The 14,806-nt window shown below is 39.9% G+C and overlaps 1 protein-coding gene across 12 annotated transcripts in view; it reads left to right on the forward strand.

The window, feature by feature from the left end:
* ZC3H14 (zinc finger CCCH-type containing 14) overlaps positions 1-14,806 on the forward strand; it is a 51,477-nt gene that overhangs the window by 3,061 nt on the left and 33,610 nt on the right. For all 12 annotated transcript variants that reach the window (XM_019009868.4, XM_019009874.4, XM_019009866.4 and 9 more), the window contains exons 3-9: positions 2,083-2,197; positions 5,107-5,147; positions 6,060-6,255; positions 6,608-7,037; positions 8,715-8,875; positions 9,860-9,960; positions 12,284-12,439. In XM_019009868.4, the coding sequence (XP_018865413.1) occupies positions 2,083-2,197; positions 5,107-5,147; positions 6,060-6,255; positions 6,608-7,037; positions 8,715-8,875; positions 9,860-9,960; positions 12,284-12,439 (1,200 nt within the window). The remainder of the gene's footprint in view (positions 1-2,082; positions 2,198-5,106; positions 5,148-6,059; positions 6,256-6,607; positions 7,038-8,714; positions 8,876-9,859; positions 9,961-12,283; positions 12,440-14,806) is intronic.

Consider the following 14,806-nt stretch of genomic DNA (forward strand, 5'->3'; position numbering starts at 1 on the left):
CTGGGATTACAGGCACCTGCCACCCCCACCCACCCGCCCCCCCACCCGGGCTAATTTTTGTGTTTTTAGTGGAGACGGTGTTTCACCATGTTGGCCGGGCTGATCTCGAACTCCTGACCTTAGGTGATCCACCTGTCTCAGCCTCCCAGAGTGCTGGGATTACAGGCGTGAGCCACTGTGCCTTGCCTAAATTTTTTTTTGGAAAATTTAATAATGTTACTTGTGTTAATATAATTGGATTTGTGATTAACACGTGATGGATTTATTTTTTAATGAATTAATAAATACTTTTTAATTAAAAATGATCAGTTCTGATTTTGAACACCATAAATAATAGAACCTGCATAAACCAAAGAAGGGGCCCAAGACCAAACAGTTTGAGAATTGGTAATTTATGGAGTACTTACCACCATTTGCTGGGCACTTTCATAAACGATTTGTTGTCAGGATTGTTGGAAGACCAACAGATGAGAGAAGTGAGGCTCAGAGAAAATAAAGCTGAACCAAGATTTATTTATTCTTTTATTCTTTCAACACTTGAACTGCATTTTTTATAGTTTTCTTTGAAACAAAAAAAGTACTTCTGAAATGAACCTTTCTGCCTGCATAGAAATATTACAAGTATTTAAGGTATTAAAGAAATTTGTCATAGCATGGTGGTTCACGCCTATAATCACAGCACTTTGGGAGGCCGAGGTGGGTGGATCACTTGAGGTCAGGAGTTCGAGACCAGCCTAGTCAACATGCTGAAACCTGGTGTCTACTAAAAATACAAGCATTAGCTGGGTGTGGTGGCAGGTGCCTGTAATCCCAGCTACTCGGGAGGCTGAGGCAGGAGAATCGCTTGAACCCAGGAAGCAGAGCTTGCAGTGAGCCGAGATTGTGCCACTACACTCCAACCTGGGAGACAGAGCAAGACTCTGTTGTAAAAGAAAAAAAAAAAAAGAGAGAGAACTCGAATGGAGTTTTGAGGGTCAGAGATTAGAGTTCCTGATAACAGCTTTTGCTTCCTTATCTTCTTAGTGAGGTTTTTGTTTTTTTGTTTTTTTAAATCCTAGACCCCACTATCATAATCACTGTAGGATTACCACTGGGAGGGTGTTTTTTGGCTTCTTTTATTTTATTTATTTATTTATTTATTTATTTATTTATTTATTTATTTATTTTTTTGAGACAGAGTCTTGCTCTGTTGCCCAGGCTGGAGTGCAGTGGCAGGATCTCAGCGCACTGCAAGCTCCGCCTCCCGGGTTCACACCATTCTCCTGCCTCGGCCTCCCGAGTAGCTGAGACTATAGGCGCTCGCCACCACACCCGGCTAATTTTTTGTATTTTTAGTAGAGACAGGGTTTCACTGTGTTAGCCAGGATGGTCTCGATCTCCTGACCTTGTGATGTGCCCACCTTGGCCTCCCAAAGTGCTGGGATTACAGGCATGAGCCACCGTGCCCGGCCTTTTTTCTTTTTTTTTTTTTTTTTTTATCCTAGACCTCACCCTTATAATCATTGTAGGATTACCACTGTGAGGGTAAAACCGTGCATTGAGTTGACATTATTTAATGTTAAAATTGAGTTTTTTAAATGATGTGGAGCTTTTGGGTCTATTTGTTTATTCGATATTGCTACAAGTTTGTTACCGTGAGTAATTGAAACCTGCCTTTATTTAGCAAGGGTAAAGATGTTCACTTGAGAAATGAGTGTTATTTTGAAACATTGCAAATTAAAACTAAACAAAACTCAATTCTTTTTCTTGGGGAATGTTCAAATATTTCCCATAAGCTTCTTTGAAATTAATAAGCATTATTAAAAAGATTCAAGGAAGTGAATGCACGCTCAAGTTTGACCCTATAATTCAGAGTGTTTAGTTTTGTAAGTATCAATTATTCTTAATTTCCATTCTTCTAGTAATTGAAATACCTGTGGAATGAAGAGAAAAAAATTAAAGCTAAGCCATCTTGTCCAGTATAATTCCAGTAGAGCTCTGCGACTCTAAAGCTTAGAGCTACATCTATATTTTCAAGCACATCAACTTTAAGAAGAAAGTTTTGAGGAAACAAAGTTTTGATCTACCTTTCCTTTTAAATAGATGAAGAACTTCCTGATTACATTATGGTGATGGTGGCCAACAAGAAAAGTCAGGACCAAATGACAGAGGATCTGTCCCTGTTTCTAGGGAACAACACAATTCGATTCACCGTATGGTATGTTTCTGAATTTTTGTGCCTCAGACCAAAGTTTGGCACAAGCCTGAGTTGATATTCTGTCCAAAGAGAGGTTCTTGACACTTGAGTTAGGTTTACTTTGGAGAGGCAGTTTGTGAGTGATGAGAGCACAGCCTCTGTATTAGTCCATTTTCACAGTGCTATGAAGAAATACCTGAGACTGGGTAATTTCTAAAAGAAAGAGGTTTAATTGACTCAGAGTTCCACATGGCTGGGGAGGCCCCAGGAAGGGGAAGCAAGCACCTTCTTCACAAGTCGACAGGAAAGAGAAGAGTGAAGGAGGAACTTCCAGAGACTTATATAAAATCATCAGATCTTGTGAGAACTCACTGTCTCTTGAGAACTCGGGAACTCACTGTCTCTTGAGAACTCACTATCATGAGAACATCATGGGGGAAACCACCCCCATGACCCAGTCACCTCCCTCCCTTGACAGGTGGGGATTACAATTCAATGTAAGATTTGGGTGGGGACACAGAGCCAAACCTTATCAGCCTCTGAAGCCAGACAGCCAAAGTTTAATCCTGGCCGTGTCTTGCCTTGGTTTCTCTAGCTATAAAATGGAAATAGTACAGTCACTTGCTTTATAAAATTATTATTGAGGATCAAATGAGCTAATATGTGTAAAGTACTTATAGGTGTCCCTAGCATTTCCCTAAGGAATTCTTAGTATATGTCGGCTATACTTAATATGTTTCTTTTGTAAACTTCTATATCTTTTTTTTTTGAGACAGGGTCTTACTCTGTCACCAGGCTGGAGCACAGTGGTACAATCATGGCTCCCTGCAGCCTCGATCTCCTGGTTTCAAGTGATCATCCCATTGCAGTCCCCTCCCTCCTGCACTCCCATGCCTGACTAATTTTTAAATTTTTTGTTCAGACAGGGTCTTAGTATGTTGCCCTGGATGCTCTTGAACTCCTGGGCTCAAGCAGTCCTCCTGCCTTGGCCTTCAGAAGTCTTGGGGTTATAGGTATGAGCCACCGCACCTGGCCAGCTTCTGTATCTTATAGTTCCTTTTCCCCCACCAAAACCAGTTACAGATGTTTTTTTGAACTGGGTTGGCTTCTTATATTGCCTTTTACAATGAGTTACCTTTTAGAGGGCAAGGTTTTCTGTTTCTCACTTTTTAAGCTTTTTGTTAAACTCACACCTTCATTTTGAGTAATAATTGTAGTGTAATGTTACAGCATATTTTGAGATTATAAGTTTTTTTAAGTTTGGAATTTTAAAATAGGCAACTTTGCTTTTATACATAAATTACTGTTATATGCCTTTAGTTGAGAATACTGACTAGAAGAGTAAGATTCAACTTAAGATGCTAGGTCCTGGTACCAGGTTTGAGGTAAAGTGAGGATGAGGGCTGGAGGATAATGATGTAGCTGAGAATAGACAGAAGAAATGCTTTATTAGGCCTCTCAGGCTAGGAACTTCCAGTTACTGTGAAAGGTGATGATGTAGCGGAAGTGAGCAAGTGACCTGCCGAATTTGAGTGCAAGAGGAGGCACTGAGTGGGGAGATGAGCCTGGTTAAGTTCTTGCCTTTATACCAAAGGTCGTCTTCAAGGTGTTTTTGCCCAAGTGGGCAACTGTATGCTTATCAACCTTCTTGAAATTCTGCACAGAATTCTCTGGGTTTATACATTGCACAAATTTGAAGAACATTGTGTAGTGGTCATCAGTTGTTATGATACACTGCTGGCTCACTGTGGGTGACCCAACCCATTTGTTACAATTTGTCCCCAGAGGTTATTCCCTCCCAGCCCCCCGCAAAAAAAGATTGTGGGTCTTTTGACTGGGGAAATTACCATTATTGTGAGTACTATTTTTTTTTTCTAAAGCGACCGAGTAGATCCTTTTCTTCGATAACTTGATAGAATACTTAGATTTTTAAAACAGACTACCAAATGAATTTAAAACCAAATTAATTCAACATTCTCATCTGGCCATAAATTGAGTTCTTTAACATGTAGTGATGCAAAGGGTGATGTCCCCATTTTGGCACTTTGCTTTCTTAAGTTAGTGTTCATTAACACCAGCCCCAAACAGACTATTGTGATTATTTGGAGCCTTGAAGTAATTGTGTCCATGGGGACAGTAGCATGTGACTAGGGTTCTCATTGAAACATGAGGTTTCTGGCATTTTTTGAGAGGTACTGGGAAGGGATGTAAGGCAAAGTACCTCATTTATAACTACTAAAACAGGTTATGTTACAAGCAAGATTACAGCCTTACAAAATCAGTTTTGAAAGTAATAGAGTGAAATGATATAGCATAGTTTGAGATTATAACTTGTTTTAACCTCTCAGAATTAAGTTGTCCAAGACACCATCTAGTTTAAGCAGTTAATATAAGCTGCTTAAATGCTGGTAATAATAAGAAATATTACATGTTTATGATACTTGTTTTACTGTAAGCTACAGTAAATCTTTAGTACTTACAAACAGGGTGACATATTTTGTAGACTAAGACTGGTCAGATGATATTCTTTCCCATATTTTTGCAGAGGCTAGATGTTGAAAACAGTGAAGAAAAAAATAAAATTTTTTATTGACTTCTGTAGGATTTATACAAAGCCCTTTTTTAAAAATGTGAAGTTTGAAAGTTAATACCATTTATTCACTAAATACAGCTTATCAGTATTTATCTCAGCTAGGTGCGGTGGCTCACGCCCGTAATCTCAGCACTTTGGGAGGCTGAGGCAGGTGGTTCTTTTAAGTCCAGGACTTCAAGACCAGCCTGGACAACACAGTGAAACCCCATCTCTATTTAAAAATAATAAAAATATAAAAAAATTATCTCTGAATATAATGTCATAAATTTAGAGTGACAGTTGAATTGAAATCTTTCTTAACAGAAGGTTTATTTTTGTTTTTTGTTTTTTTCCTCAGGCTTCATGGTGTATTAGATAAACTTCGCTCTGTTACAACTGGTAAGATTCATAACTTTTTTTTTTTTTAATTTCTGCTTGCTATGGCATATGATTTGTTTCTTTCTAAAGTCATAGTGCTCTGGGAAAAACCCATCAATTTCAAAACAGTGGTTCATTTGAACTTTTTTAGAAAGCACATACTTTTATGAACTTAAGAGTAGTAAATTTAACATAATTCAAAGATAATTTAAGTGTGTGAGAGGGAGCAGTGCACTTTATCCGAAGGAAATAATTACATATATGTGCAAAGATTTAGCCTCAAGGATATTTCAGTATTTTATAATTGAAAACAATTTAAAAGTTCAGTCATAATAAACGAAATTGTTGTATTACAATGTGTGGAATAATATTCAACTATTAAAAATAATGTTGTGGAAGAATAACAGAATATACACGCATAAGATACATGTTTTAAAAAATGTGTATGTATGCTTTTCCCCCGAAAAATCACCTTTGAGATAATTGGTGATTTTTATTTATATTTTTAAAATTTTCTACAATAAACATATTGCTTTTGAATTGGTGATGAGGAAGGAAACGACTTAAAGTAATAAAAATAGATGGCCGGGCACGGTGGCTCATGCCTGTAATCCCAGCATTTTGGGAGGCCAAGGTGGGCGGATCATGGTCTCAGGAGATGGAGACCATCCTGGCCAACCAACATGGTGAATCTCCGTCTGTACTAAAAATACAAAAATTAGCCAGGCATCGTGGCACATGCCTGTAATCCCAGCTACTTGGGAGGCCGAGGCAGGAGAATCGCTTGAACCAGGGATTTGGAGGTTGCAGGGAGCCGAGAACGCGCCACTGCCCTCCAGCCTGGCGACAGAGCGAGACTCCATCTCAAAAATAAATAAATAAATAAAAATAAGAAATAAAAATAGATTAAAAGGACTGTATTTTTCTTTTCAGAACCCTCTAGTCTGAAGTCTTCTGATACCAACATCTTTGATAGTAACGTGCCTTCAAACAAGAGCAATTTCAGTCGGGGAGATGAGAGGAGGCATGAAGCTGCAGTGCCACCACTTGCCATTCCTAGCACGAGACCTGAAAAAAGAGATTCCAGAGTTTCTACAAGTTCGCAGGAGTCAAAAACCACAAATGTCAGGTAAGAGTCTGGTGTAGACCTGCTGGGGGCAGATGGCTCTGTGTATGTGACATTTATATTAGTTTTTATATCTTTCAGTTTGCTGTTCTCAGCAATTTTTAGAAACAATGAAGTGATCGTGAGTAGTTTTTTGAATAAAATAATGGATAAGATCTAAGTATGATTATCTTTTATCACAAATTTAGTAAATCAAAGTTTAAAAAAAGTGCAATTTCAAAGCAGTTTTGAATGGAATATGTAAAGGGAGTATCCTCAGTTTTTTCATTGAAATTTTTCAAGTAAACATTCTTTAAAGATTTGGTGATAATTGCCCTGATTTGGCTGTAATACATTTTGTTGTTCTTTTAAATAGACAGACTTATGATGATGGAGCTGCAACCCGACTAATGTCAACAGTGAAACCTTTGAGGGAGCCAGCACCCTCTGAAGATGTGATTGATATTAAGCCAGAACCAGATGATCTCATTGACGAAGACCTCAACTTTGTGCAGGAGAATCCCTTATCTCAGAAAAAACCTACAGTGACACTTACATATGGTTCTTCTCGCCCTTCTATTGAAATTTATCGACCACCTGCAAGTAGAAATGCAGATAGTGGTGTTCATTTAAACAGGTTGCAATTTCAACAGCAGCAGAATAGTATTCATGCTGCCAAGCAGCTTGACATGCAGAGTAGTTGGGTATATGAAACAGGACGTTTGTGTGAACCAGAGGTGCTTAACAGCTTAGAAGAAACGTATAGTCCGTTCTTTAGAAACAACTCGGAGAAAATGAGTATGGAGGTTTGTATGTACTTTTAAATTCTGGTTTAGGCTAAAAATCGGCAGTTCTTGATACCAAATAATATATGAAGTAACTAAACACATATTCCAAGGCTGGGCGCAGTGGCTCACACCTGTAATCCCAGCACTTTGGGAGGCCGAGGCGGGTGGATCACGAGGTCAGGAGATTGAGACCATCCTGGCTAACACGGTGAAACCCCGTCTCTACTAAAAATACAAAAAATTAGCCAGGCATGGTGGCAGGCACCTGTAGTCCCAGCTACTCGGGAGGCTGAGGCAGGAGAATGGTGTGAACCTGGGAGGCGGAGCTTGCACTGAGCCAAGATCATGCCACTGCACTCCAGCCTGGGCAACAGAGCGAGACTCCGTCTCAACCAAAAAAGAAAAAACAAAAAAAAACACATATTCCAAGTTTATTTTATTTTATTTTACTTTTTGAGAAGGAGTTTCACTCTTGTTGCCCAGGCTGGAGTGTGATGGCGCGATCTCAGCTCACTGCAACGTCCACCTCCTGGGCTCAAGCGATTCTCCTGCCTCAGCCTCCCGAGTAGCTGGGATTACCCGCCACCACGCCTGGCTAATTTTTTGTACTTTTAGTAGAGACGGGGTTTCACCGTGTTGGCCAGGCTGGTCTTGAAATCCTGGCCCTGTGATCCACCCGCCTTGATCTTGGCTCACTGCAACCTCTGCTTCCCAGGTTCAAGTGATTCTTCTGATTCAGCCTCCTGAATAGCTGGGATTACAGATGTGCACTACCACGACCAGCTAATTTTTGTATTTTTAGTAGAGATGGTGTTTCACCATGTTGGACCAGGCTGGTCTCGAACTCCTGACCTCAGGTGATCTGCCCTCCTTGGCCTCCCAAAGAGTTGGGATTACAGGCATGTGCCATGGCGCCCGGCCCCAAGTTTATTTTTAAATTGTTTTATCTGCTGTTTCTCATGCTATACCAGATTTTCCTCTCCATGGCTTGCTCCTAGAGTTCTTTTGTATCACATCTGTATACCTTTTTGGGATTTCCAGCATTTGAGATATTAATCTTAAATTAATTTGGGGGGTTTCAATCAATTTTAGATTGTTCATGGTAATTGCTAGTGAGCAACCAATTAACTCTGTTTTATTAGTTTCCTCAATAGCACTGTATGCAGCTGTTGATAAAATAAATGTAAAGTTCTAATTTTTGTTTTAGCTAAAGGTTGACTGTTAGGGATAATATTTATATTTATAGTATTTATTTATTTATTTATTTTGATATGGTGTCTCACTCTGTCGCCCAGGCTGGAGTGCAGTGGCATGATCTTGGCTCACTGCATCCTCCACCTCCCGGGTTCAAGTGATTCTTCTGCCTCAGCCTCCTGAGTAGCTGGGACTACAGGCACATGCCGCCACGCTCAGCTAATTTTTGTATTTTTATAGAGACAGGGTTTCACCATATTGGCCAGGCTGGTCTCGAAATCCTGACCTTGTGATCCGCCCACTTTGGCCTTCCAAAGTGCTAAGATTACAGATGTGAGCCACCACACCCAGCCTCATATTTATATTTTTACATAAAACCAAGAAATACTCTGAATTTCTCATATTACTGTGTGCTGTTTTTTTCTTAAAATGGAAACATTTTGTGGTAGAACTTTTGTTATTTTCTGAGATTAGGTAAGCATAAATTTTATCTGATTGCAGGATGAAAACTTTCGGAAGAGAAAGTTGCCTGTGGTAAGTTCAGTTGTTAAAGTAAAAAAATTCAATCATGATGGAGAAGAGGAGGAAGAAGATGATGATTACGGGTCTCGAACAGGAAGCATCTCCAGCAGTGTGTCTGTGCCTGCAAAGCCTGAAAGGAGGTACCTTGAACATGGCTGTAAATTAATCTTTAACTGCCTTGGTGGAGTCTTCCTGATTTATTGAAGAGAATAATCACGAAAATAATTTTTGTTTGTTTTTTGAGACGGAGTCTCGCTCTGTCAACCAGGCTGAAGTGCAGTGCCACGATCTCGGCTCACTGCAACCTCTGCCTCCCAGGTTCAAGTGATTCTCCTGATTGAGCCTCCTGAATAGCTGGGATTACAGGTGTGCACTACCACGACCAGCTAATTTTTGTATTTTTAGTAGAGATGGTGTTTCACCATGTTGGACCAGGCTGGTCTCGAACTCCTGACCTCAGGTGATCTGCCCTTCTCAGCTTCCCAAAGTGTTGGGATTACAGGCATGAGCCACCGCACCTGACATAAATATTTAATGTAATACCGTGTAAGACTTTTCCACTGGGTTTTGAGAAACACATTAATGAGAGAAATTGCTTAACATTGGAGAGGATTGCAGAGAATATTGACTAATATGGTGGGGTGAGGAGGAACAACATCAATTAAGATTCAGATTTATTATTTAAAAAAACTAAAAGGGGCCTAGGCATGGTGGCTCATGCCTGTACCCAGCACTTCGGGAGGCTGAGGCAGGAGGATTGCTTGAGACCAGGAGTTCGAGACCAGCCTGGGCGATGTAATGAGTCTTTGTCTCTAAAAAAAATAAAATAAATTAGTTGGTCATTGTGGCAGGCACCTGTAGTCCTGGACTGGAGAGGTGGATGTGGAAGCATTGTTTGAGCCTAGAAGTTTAAGGCTGCAGTGACATCACACTCCATCCTGGGTGAGAGAGTAAGAGTCTGTGTAAAAAAAAACATAAGGTTCCAGTGTAGTTGGCATTTTCTAAAAACTGCAGCTAGTCTGTTTAAAACCTAGAGAAGGTTGTGGTAAAGGCATAATAGATGGCTGGCCTGTGAGGAACTGAAATTTAAAGTATAATAAAAATACCTTTCTTAACTCTTTTAGACCTTCTCTTCCACCTTCTAAACAAGCTAACAAGAATCTGATTTTGAAGGCTATATCTGAAGCTCAAGAATCCGTAACAAAAACAACTAACTACTCTACAGGTAATTTAAATGTATTATGTTTACACTTGGTAAGACATTTCTGTAATTCTTGAGTAAGGTGAAAATGATTGCTCGTTAAATTGTGGTAAAATAAAGGTGCATGTCAGATGTCAAGACCAAGATGAGGTTCCCCTATAGAAAAATGGCTTTAAAAGGAAATTGGCAAGTTTGAGAAACTTCGCCAACTGTTATTGGACTGTAGTTTTTCAAGCACAATATAATGCCTTTTATATCTTTCCAATGTGTGTAAAATATATAGTACGTAAATATTTTGAAGAGAATTTTGATGAAGTGGGGCTTTCATATTAGTAGTATTAGATTCAACATTAGATATGAATTTACGATGTGTAAAGGGGAGTACAATTAGACAATAATAGGTATCTGAAGTTATAGAAATCTGATAAACAGTACTATATAAACAAGGTTGGTTTCTTCCCTTTTGGCGGAACTCAGTAGTAGAATATAAGGCAGAGAATTGACTCATTTGTGATGTTCCTGCTCCAATTCTAGAGGAAGTACTGAATAATTTTATGAGAGAATATAAAAGTATTACGTTTTCAAAACAGGAGATGAATCAGCTGTAAGCTGGTCTTATGGAAAGCTGATTCTGAAATGCAAACAACTGATGGGTGTCATTTTGTGTTGTCATTAAATTCTGTACTCTCTGGCCGACCTGTTGTAGCCAATGTGTAAACTTGTGTTAAGAAGCTGATGGTAACTTTGGGAGGCCGAGGTGGGCGGATCACGAGGTCAGGAGATCGAGACCACGGTGAAACCCCATCTCTACTAAAAATACAAAAAATTAGCCGGGCGCAGTGGCGGGCGCCTGTAGTCCCAGCTACTCGGGAGGCTGAGGCAGGAGAATGGCGTGAACCCAGGAGGCGGAGCTTGCAGTGAGCCGAGATTGCACCACTGCACTCCAGCCTGGGCGACAGAGCGAGACTCCGTCTCAAAAAAAAAAAAAAAAAAAAAAGAAGCTGATGGTAATGAGCTACTCTAAAAAGATTTAAGTTTTGCTGTGGATTTGGTGGGTGTACTTACAGCATTGCCCTGCTTATCCACTCTCTCGCTTCTTTTTTTTGTGACCCCGCTTCCTAAAATGAGGTAAACTGTAGCCATCAGTTTTTTTATTTGTTTTCTTTTTTTGAGGTGAAGTCTTGCTCTGTTGCCCAGGCTGGAGTGCAGTGGTGTGATCTTGGCTTACTGCAACCTCTGCCTCCTGGATCCAAGCGATTCTCCTGCCTCAGCCTCCCAAGTAGCTGGGATTACAGGCGCCCACTACCATGCCAGGCTAATTTTTTTGTATTTTTAGTAGAGGCGGGGTTCCACCATGTTGGCCAGGCTGGTCTTGTACTCCTGACCTCAGGTGATCACCTGCCTCCTCGGCCTCCCAAAATGCTGGGATTACAAGCGTGAGCCACCGCACCTGGCACCATTAGTTTTTGGTCCTGATACTTGTCTGTCCTCTTGGTTCTCCTCATCCCTAATTTAACCTTGAACACAAAATTCAACAGGTTTTGGCATATAGAATAAAGATTATCAGGCAAAGGCGCACTCTTGACCTAATGATATGTCTACATTTCATTTCCTGATCTATCAGCAATATTAATTGTCTAGAATGATGAGAAGTTTAGAGAAGTTCCATGACTTTGAAATTTTCTTTCTTTACCTAGGTTATCTAAATTACAATTTGAAACTCATATAAGGTCATGAAGCTAAGCTTAAATAAACCGCATTTTGTTGAAAATGAATACATATGTACTATATTGTATTCATGGTATGTGATTGTATGGATATTGTTTACATATGTTTGGATAAATAGGTTCAGGTATCTATCTCAGTAATGTAAGAAAAAATGAATGGTATCTATGGATTGAACTCCTCATATATATGTTCTTTTCTTTTCTTTTTCTTTTTTTTTTTGGAGACAGAGTCTCACTCTGTTGCCCAGGCTGGAGTGCACAGTGGTGCAATCTTGGCTCACTGCAACCTCCGCCTTCCGGGTTTAAGCAATTCTCCTGCCTCAGCCTCCTGAGTAGTTGGGATTACAGGTGTGTGCCACCATGCCCGGCTAGTGTTTGTATTTTTAGTAGAAACGAGGTTTTACCATGTTGGCCAGGCTGGTCTCAAACTCCTGACCTCAAGTGATCCACCCACCTTGCCTCCCAAAGTGCTGAGATTACAGGCATGAGCCACTGCGCCCAGCCTGAACTCAGATGTTCTAAACCAAAGGAGGCATTTATATTTAATATGACATAGTCACTGTGGAGTTTTGACGTATTACCGCATTTGTATTTCTGTCTTTTTTGCTTTTATGTGAAAGTCCCACAGAAACAGACACTTCCAGTTGCTCCCAGAACTCGAACTTCTCAAGAAGAATTGCTAGCAGAAGTGGTCCAGGGACAAAGTAGGACCCCCAGAATAAGTCCCCCCATTAAAGAAGAGGAAACAAAAGGAGATTCTGTAGAAAAAAATCAAGGTAATAACTTAAATGATGTTTCACTCTTTACTACAGTTTTTTCATGAGGCATTGAATATTTTCCAGTGGATTTTTATGAAATATTACACTATGAAAAAAGTGATGATTAAGCCCAGAAATAGAATGAGAAGGATACCATGAGGAAGATTCATACCAACACTTCAGAAAAAAAATTTTTTTTTAAAGAGGTAGGGTCTTGCTGTGTTGCACAGGCAGTCCTCAAACTCCTGGGCTCAAGCAGTCCTCCTGCCTCAGCATCCTTAGTAGCTGGAGGTGTGTACAAGTGTGTGCCACTGCACCCAGCCCTTTCTAGAAATTTTTGAAAGTCTTTTTATTGTGGAAATTTTTAATATTCTCAAAAATGGAAAGGCTAGTACAGTGAACTCTCATGAACCCAGTCATTAAGCCTTAGTTATTATCAGAATTTTGCTGGTCTTTAGATAGCTCCTTCTTAAAGATATATTTATTTCTGCATTCTTTCTTTTTCTCTTTTTGTTGATCCTACCCGTTTACCTGAACTTGAAATTTTAGTTACCTTTAAATCTCCCGTCTCTTAAGCGTCCTGTCTCTGACCCCCCATATGTGTCCCAGCAACCCTAATTTATCCCCTTGTGCCTAACATACTTCAGTTTGCTTCCAGGTTTGTTTTTTTTTTTTTTGCTGTTTTCTCAGCTTTCTCCCCCAATTCCTATACAATCTTTTGACTTTGAAAGTGTGTCTCTCATCTTCTGACTCCTTTGTGAAAGTATCTCTCCCCTCGTCCTCATTACCCAGAACTAACGCTGTTAGTTTGGACTTTTGGTGTCTCTTGTTATCTGACCCCTGGGCCTGCACAGCCCTTCTCCATGACTCTTCAGACCTTTTGTCTCTTTTGTCATCAAGAAGGATTCTTGTTTCTTCTGTTTCTTTTTCTACTAAGATTTGAATTTTAAGACCCCACCAAAAAAATCTATATGCTTATTATGTTATTTCTCACATACTTTTCAAGAACCTTGGAATATATTTTTTCATTTCTTCAAAACTGTCCTTTAAATTGTTCCAGGTTTCATGAAACCTTATGATTTCAGAATTGTCAATTCTGTATTTGTTTCCTCATTGTGTCCCTTTAAAAATTTTTGACTGTATTGTTCAGTTTGCCATGACAGCGTTATATACTATTCTGATAAATGATAGGCCTGAGGACAAGACCCGTTTGGTCCCCAAACAGCAGATAGGTACCAAATGGAAAATGTGAATGGGCCAAATTGAGAAGAGGAGCTGAAACTGAGGAGGGATTTTGCTCAGTGCAGTGGCAGATGAGGCTGATCTAAAAGGACTGCAGTGGTCTACTCCCTGTGGAGTCTGTAGTGTGTTGCACCAAGGTTTTCTTCAAACACAGGACTCTACGTGAGAGTCTTGGAGTGGAATCAGATGGAGCAGGGAAACAGACAATAGAGAAAAGGAAAGAATGTCAGATAAAAATAGGAGAGGAAAACAATAGGAAATCTCAAAGCAAGGTGCCATATTTTTTAACATCACAAAATCAACAGAAGAAGGTTGTTGATTCTGAAGTTAGAATAGCTATCCAAAGCAAACTTTCCCCTAAAATGAACAACAGAAAAGTATCAAGGTCAAGTCCTGTGCCAAATTAAAAGATAAAAGGGAATAAAAGACAAAACAGCATTGTTTCAATGAAAGCATGCTGAAAGGTATACCAAAAAGAAATACAATTTCAAAGTGAGCTAGAAGACATTATTTGAATAATACAAGACAAAGCCAAGAAAAACATAAAACAGAAGAACTTTGAGGCTGGGTGCAGTGGCTCATGCCTGTAATCCCAACACTTTGGGAGGCTGAGGCAGGAGGATCACTTGAGACTAGCCTGGGCAGCATAGCAAAACCCTGTCTCGACAAAAAATAAAAATATTAGCTGGGCAAGGTATACACCTGTAGTCCTGTCTCCTTGGGAGGCTGAGGTGGGAGGATTGCTGGAGCCCAGGAGGCTGAGGTTGCAGTGAGCCACGATCATACCATTGCCCTCCAGGGAAGCTGAGGTGGGAGGATTGCTGGAGCCCAGGAGGCTGAGGTTGCAGTGAGCCATGATCATGCCATTGCCATCTAGTTTGGGCGATAGAGCGAGACCGTGTCTCAAAAGAAATGAAGACTAAATTAGAACTCAAAAGAATTAGTGCGTCTTAATAAAATAAAACATGTGTGTAATCCCAGCAATATGGGAGGCCAAGGCAGGAGGATCACTTGAGGCCAGGAGTTGAAGATCAGCCAGGGCAACATAGCAAAACCTTAAGGCTACAGAAAACAGCAATTTAAAAATAAATAAAATTAAAACATCTTCAGAGAAATTGAAGATAAAAGACAAGAACATTTTAA

The sequence above is a fragment of the Gorilla gorilla genome, chromosome 15 (assembly GCF_029281585.2).
Source record: "Gorilla gorilla gorilla isolate KB3781 chromosome 15, NHGRI_mGorGor1-v2.1_pri, whole genome shotgun sequence".
In the NCBI taxonomy this organism is placed as follows: domain Eukaryota; kingdom Metazoa; phylum Chordata; class Mammalia; order Primates; family Hominidae; genus Gorilla; species Gorilla gorilla.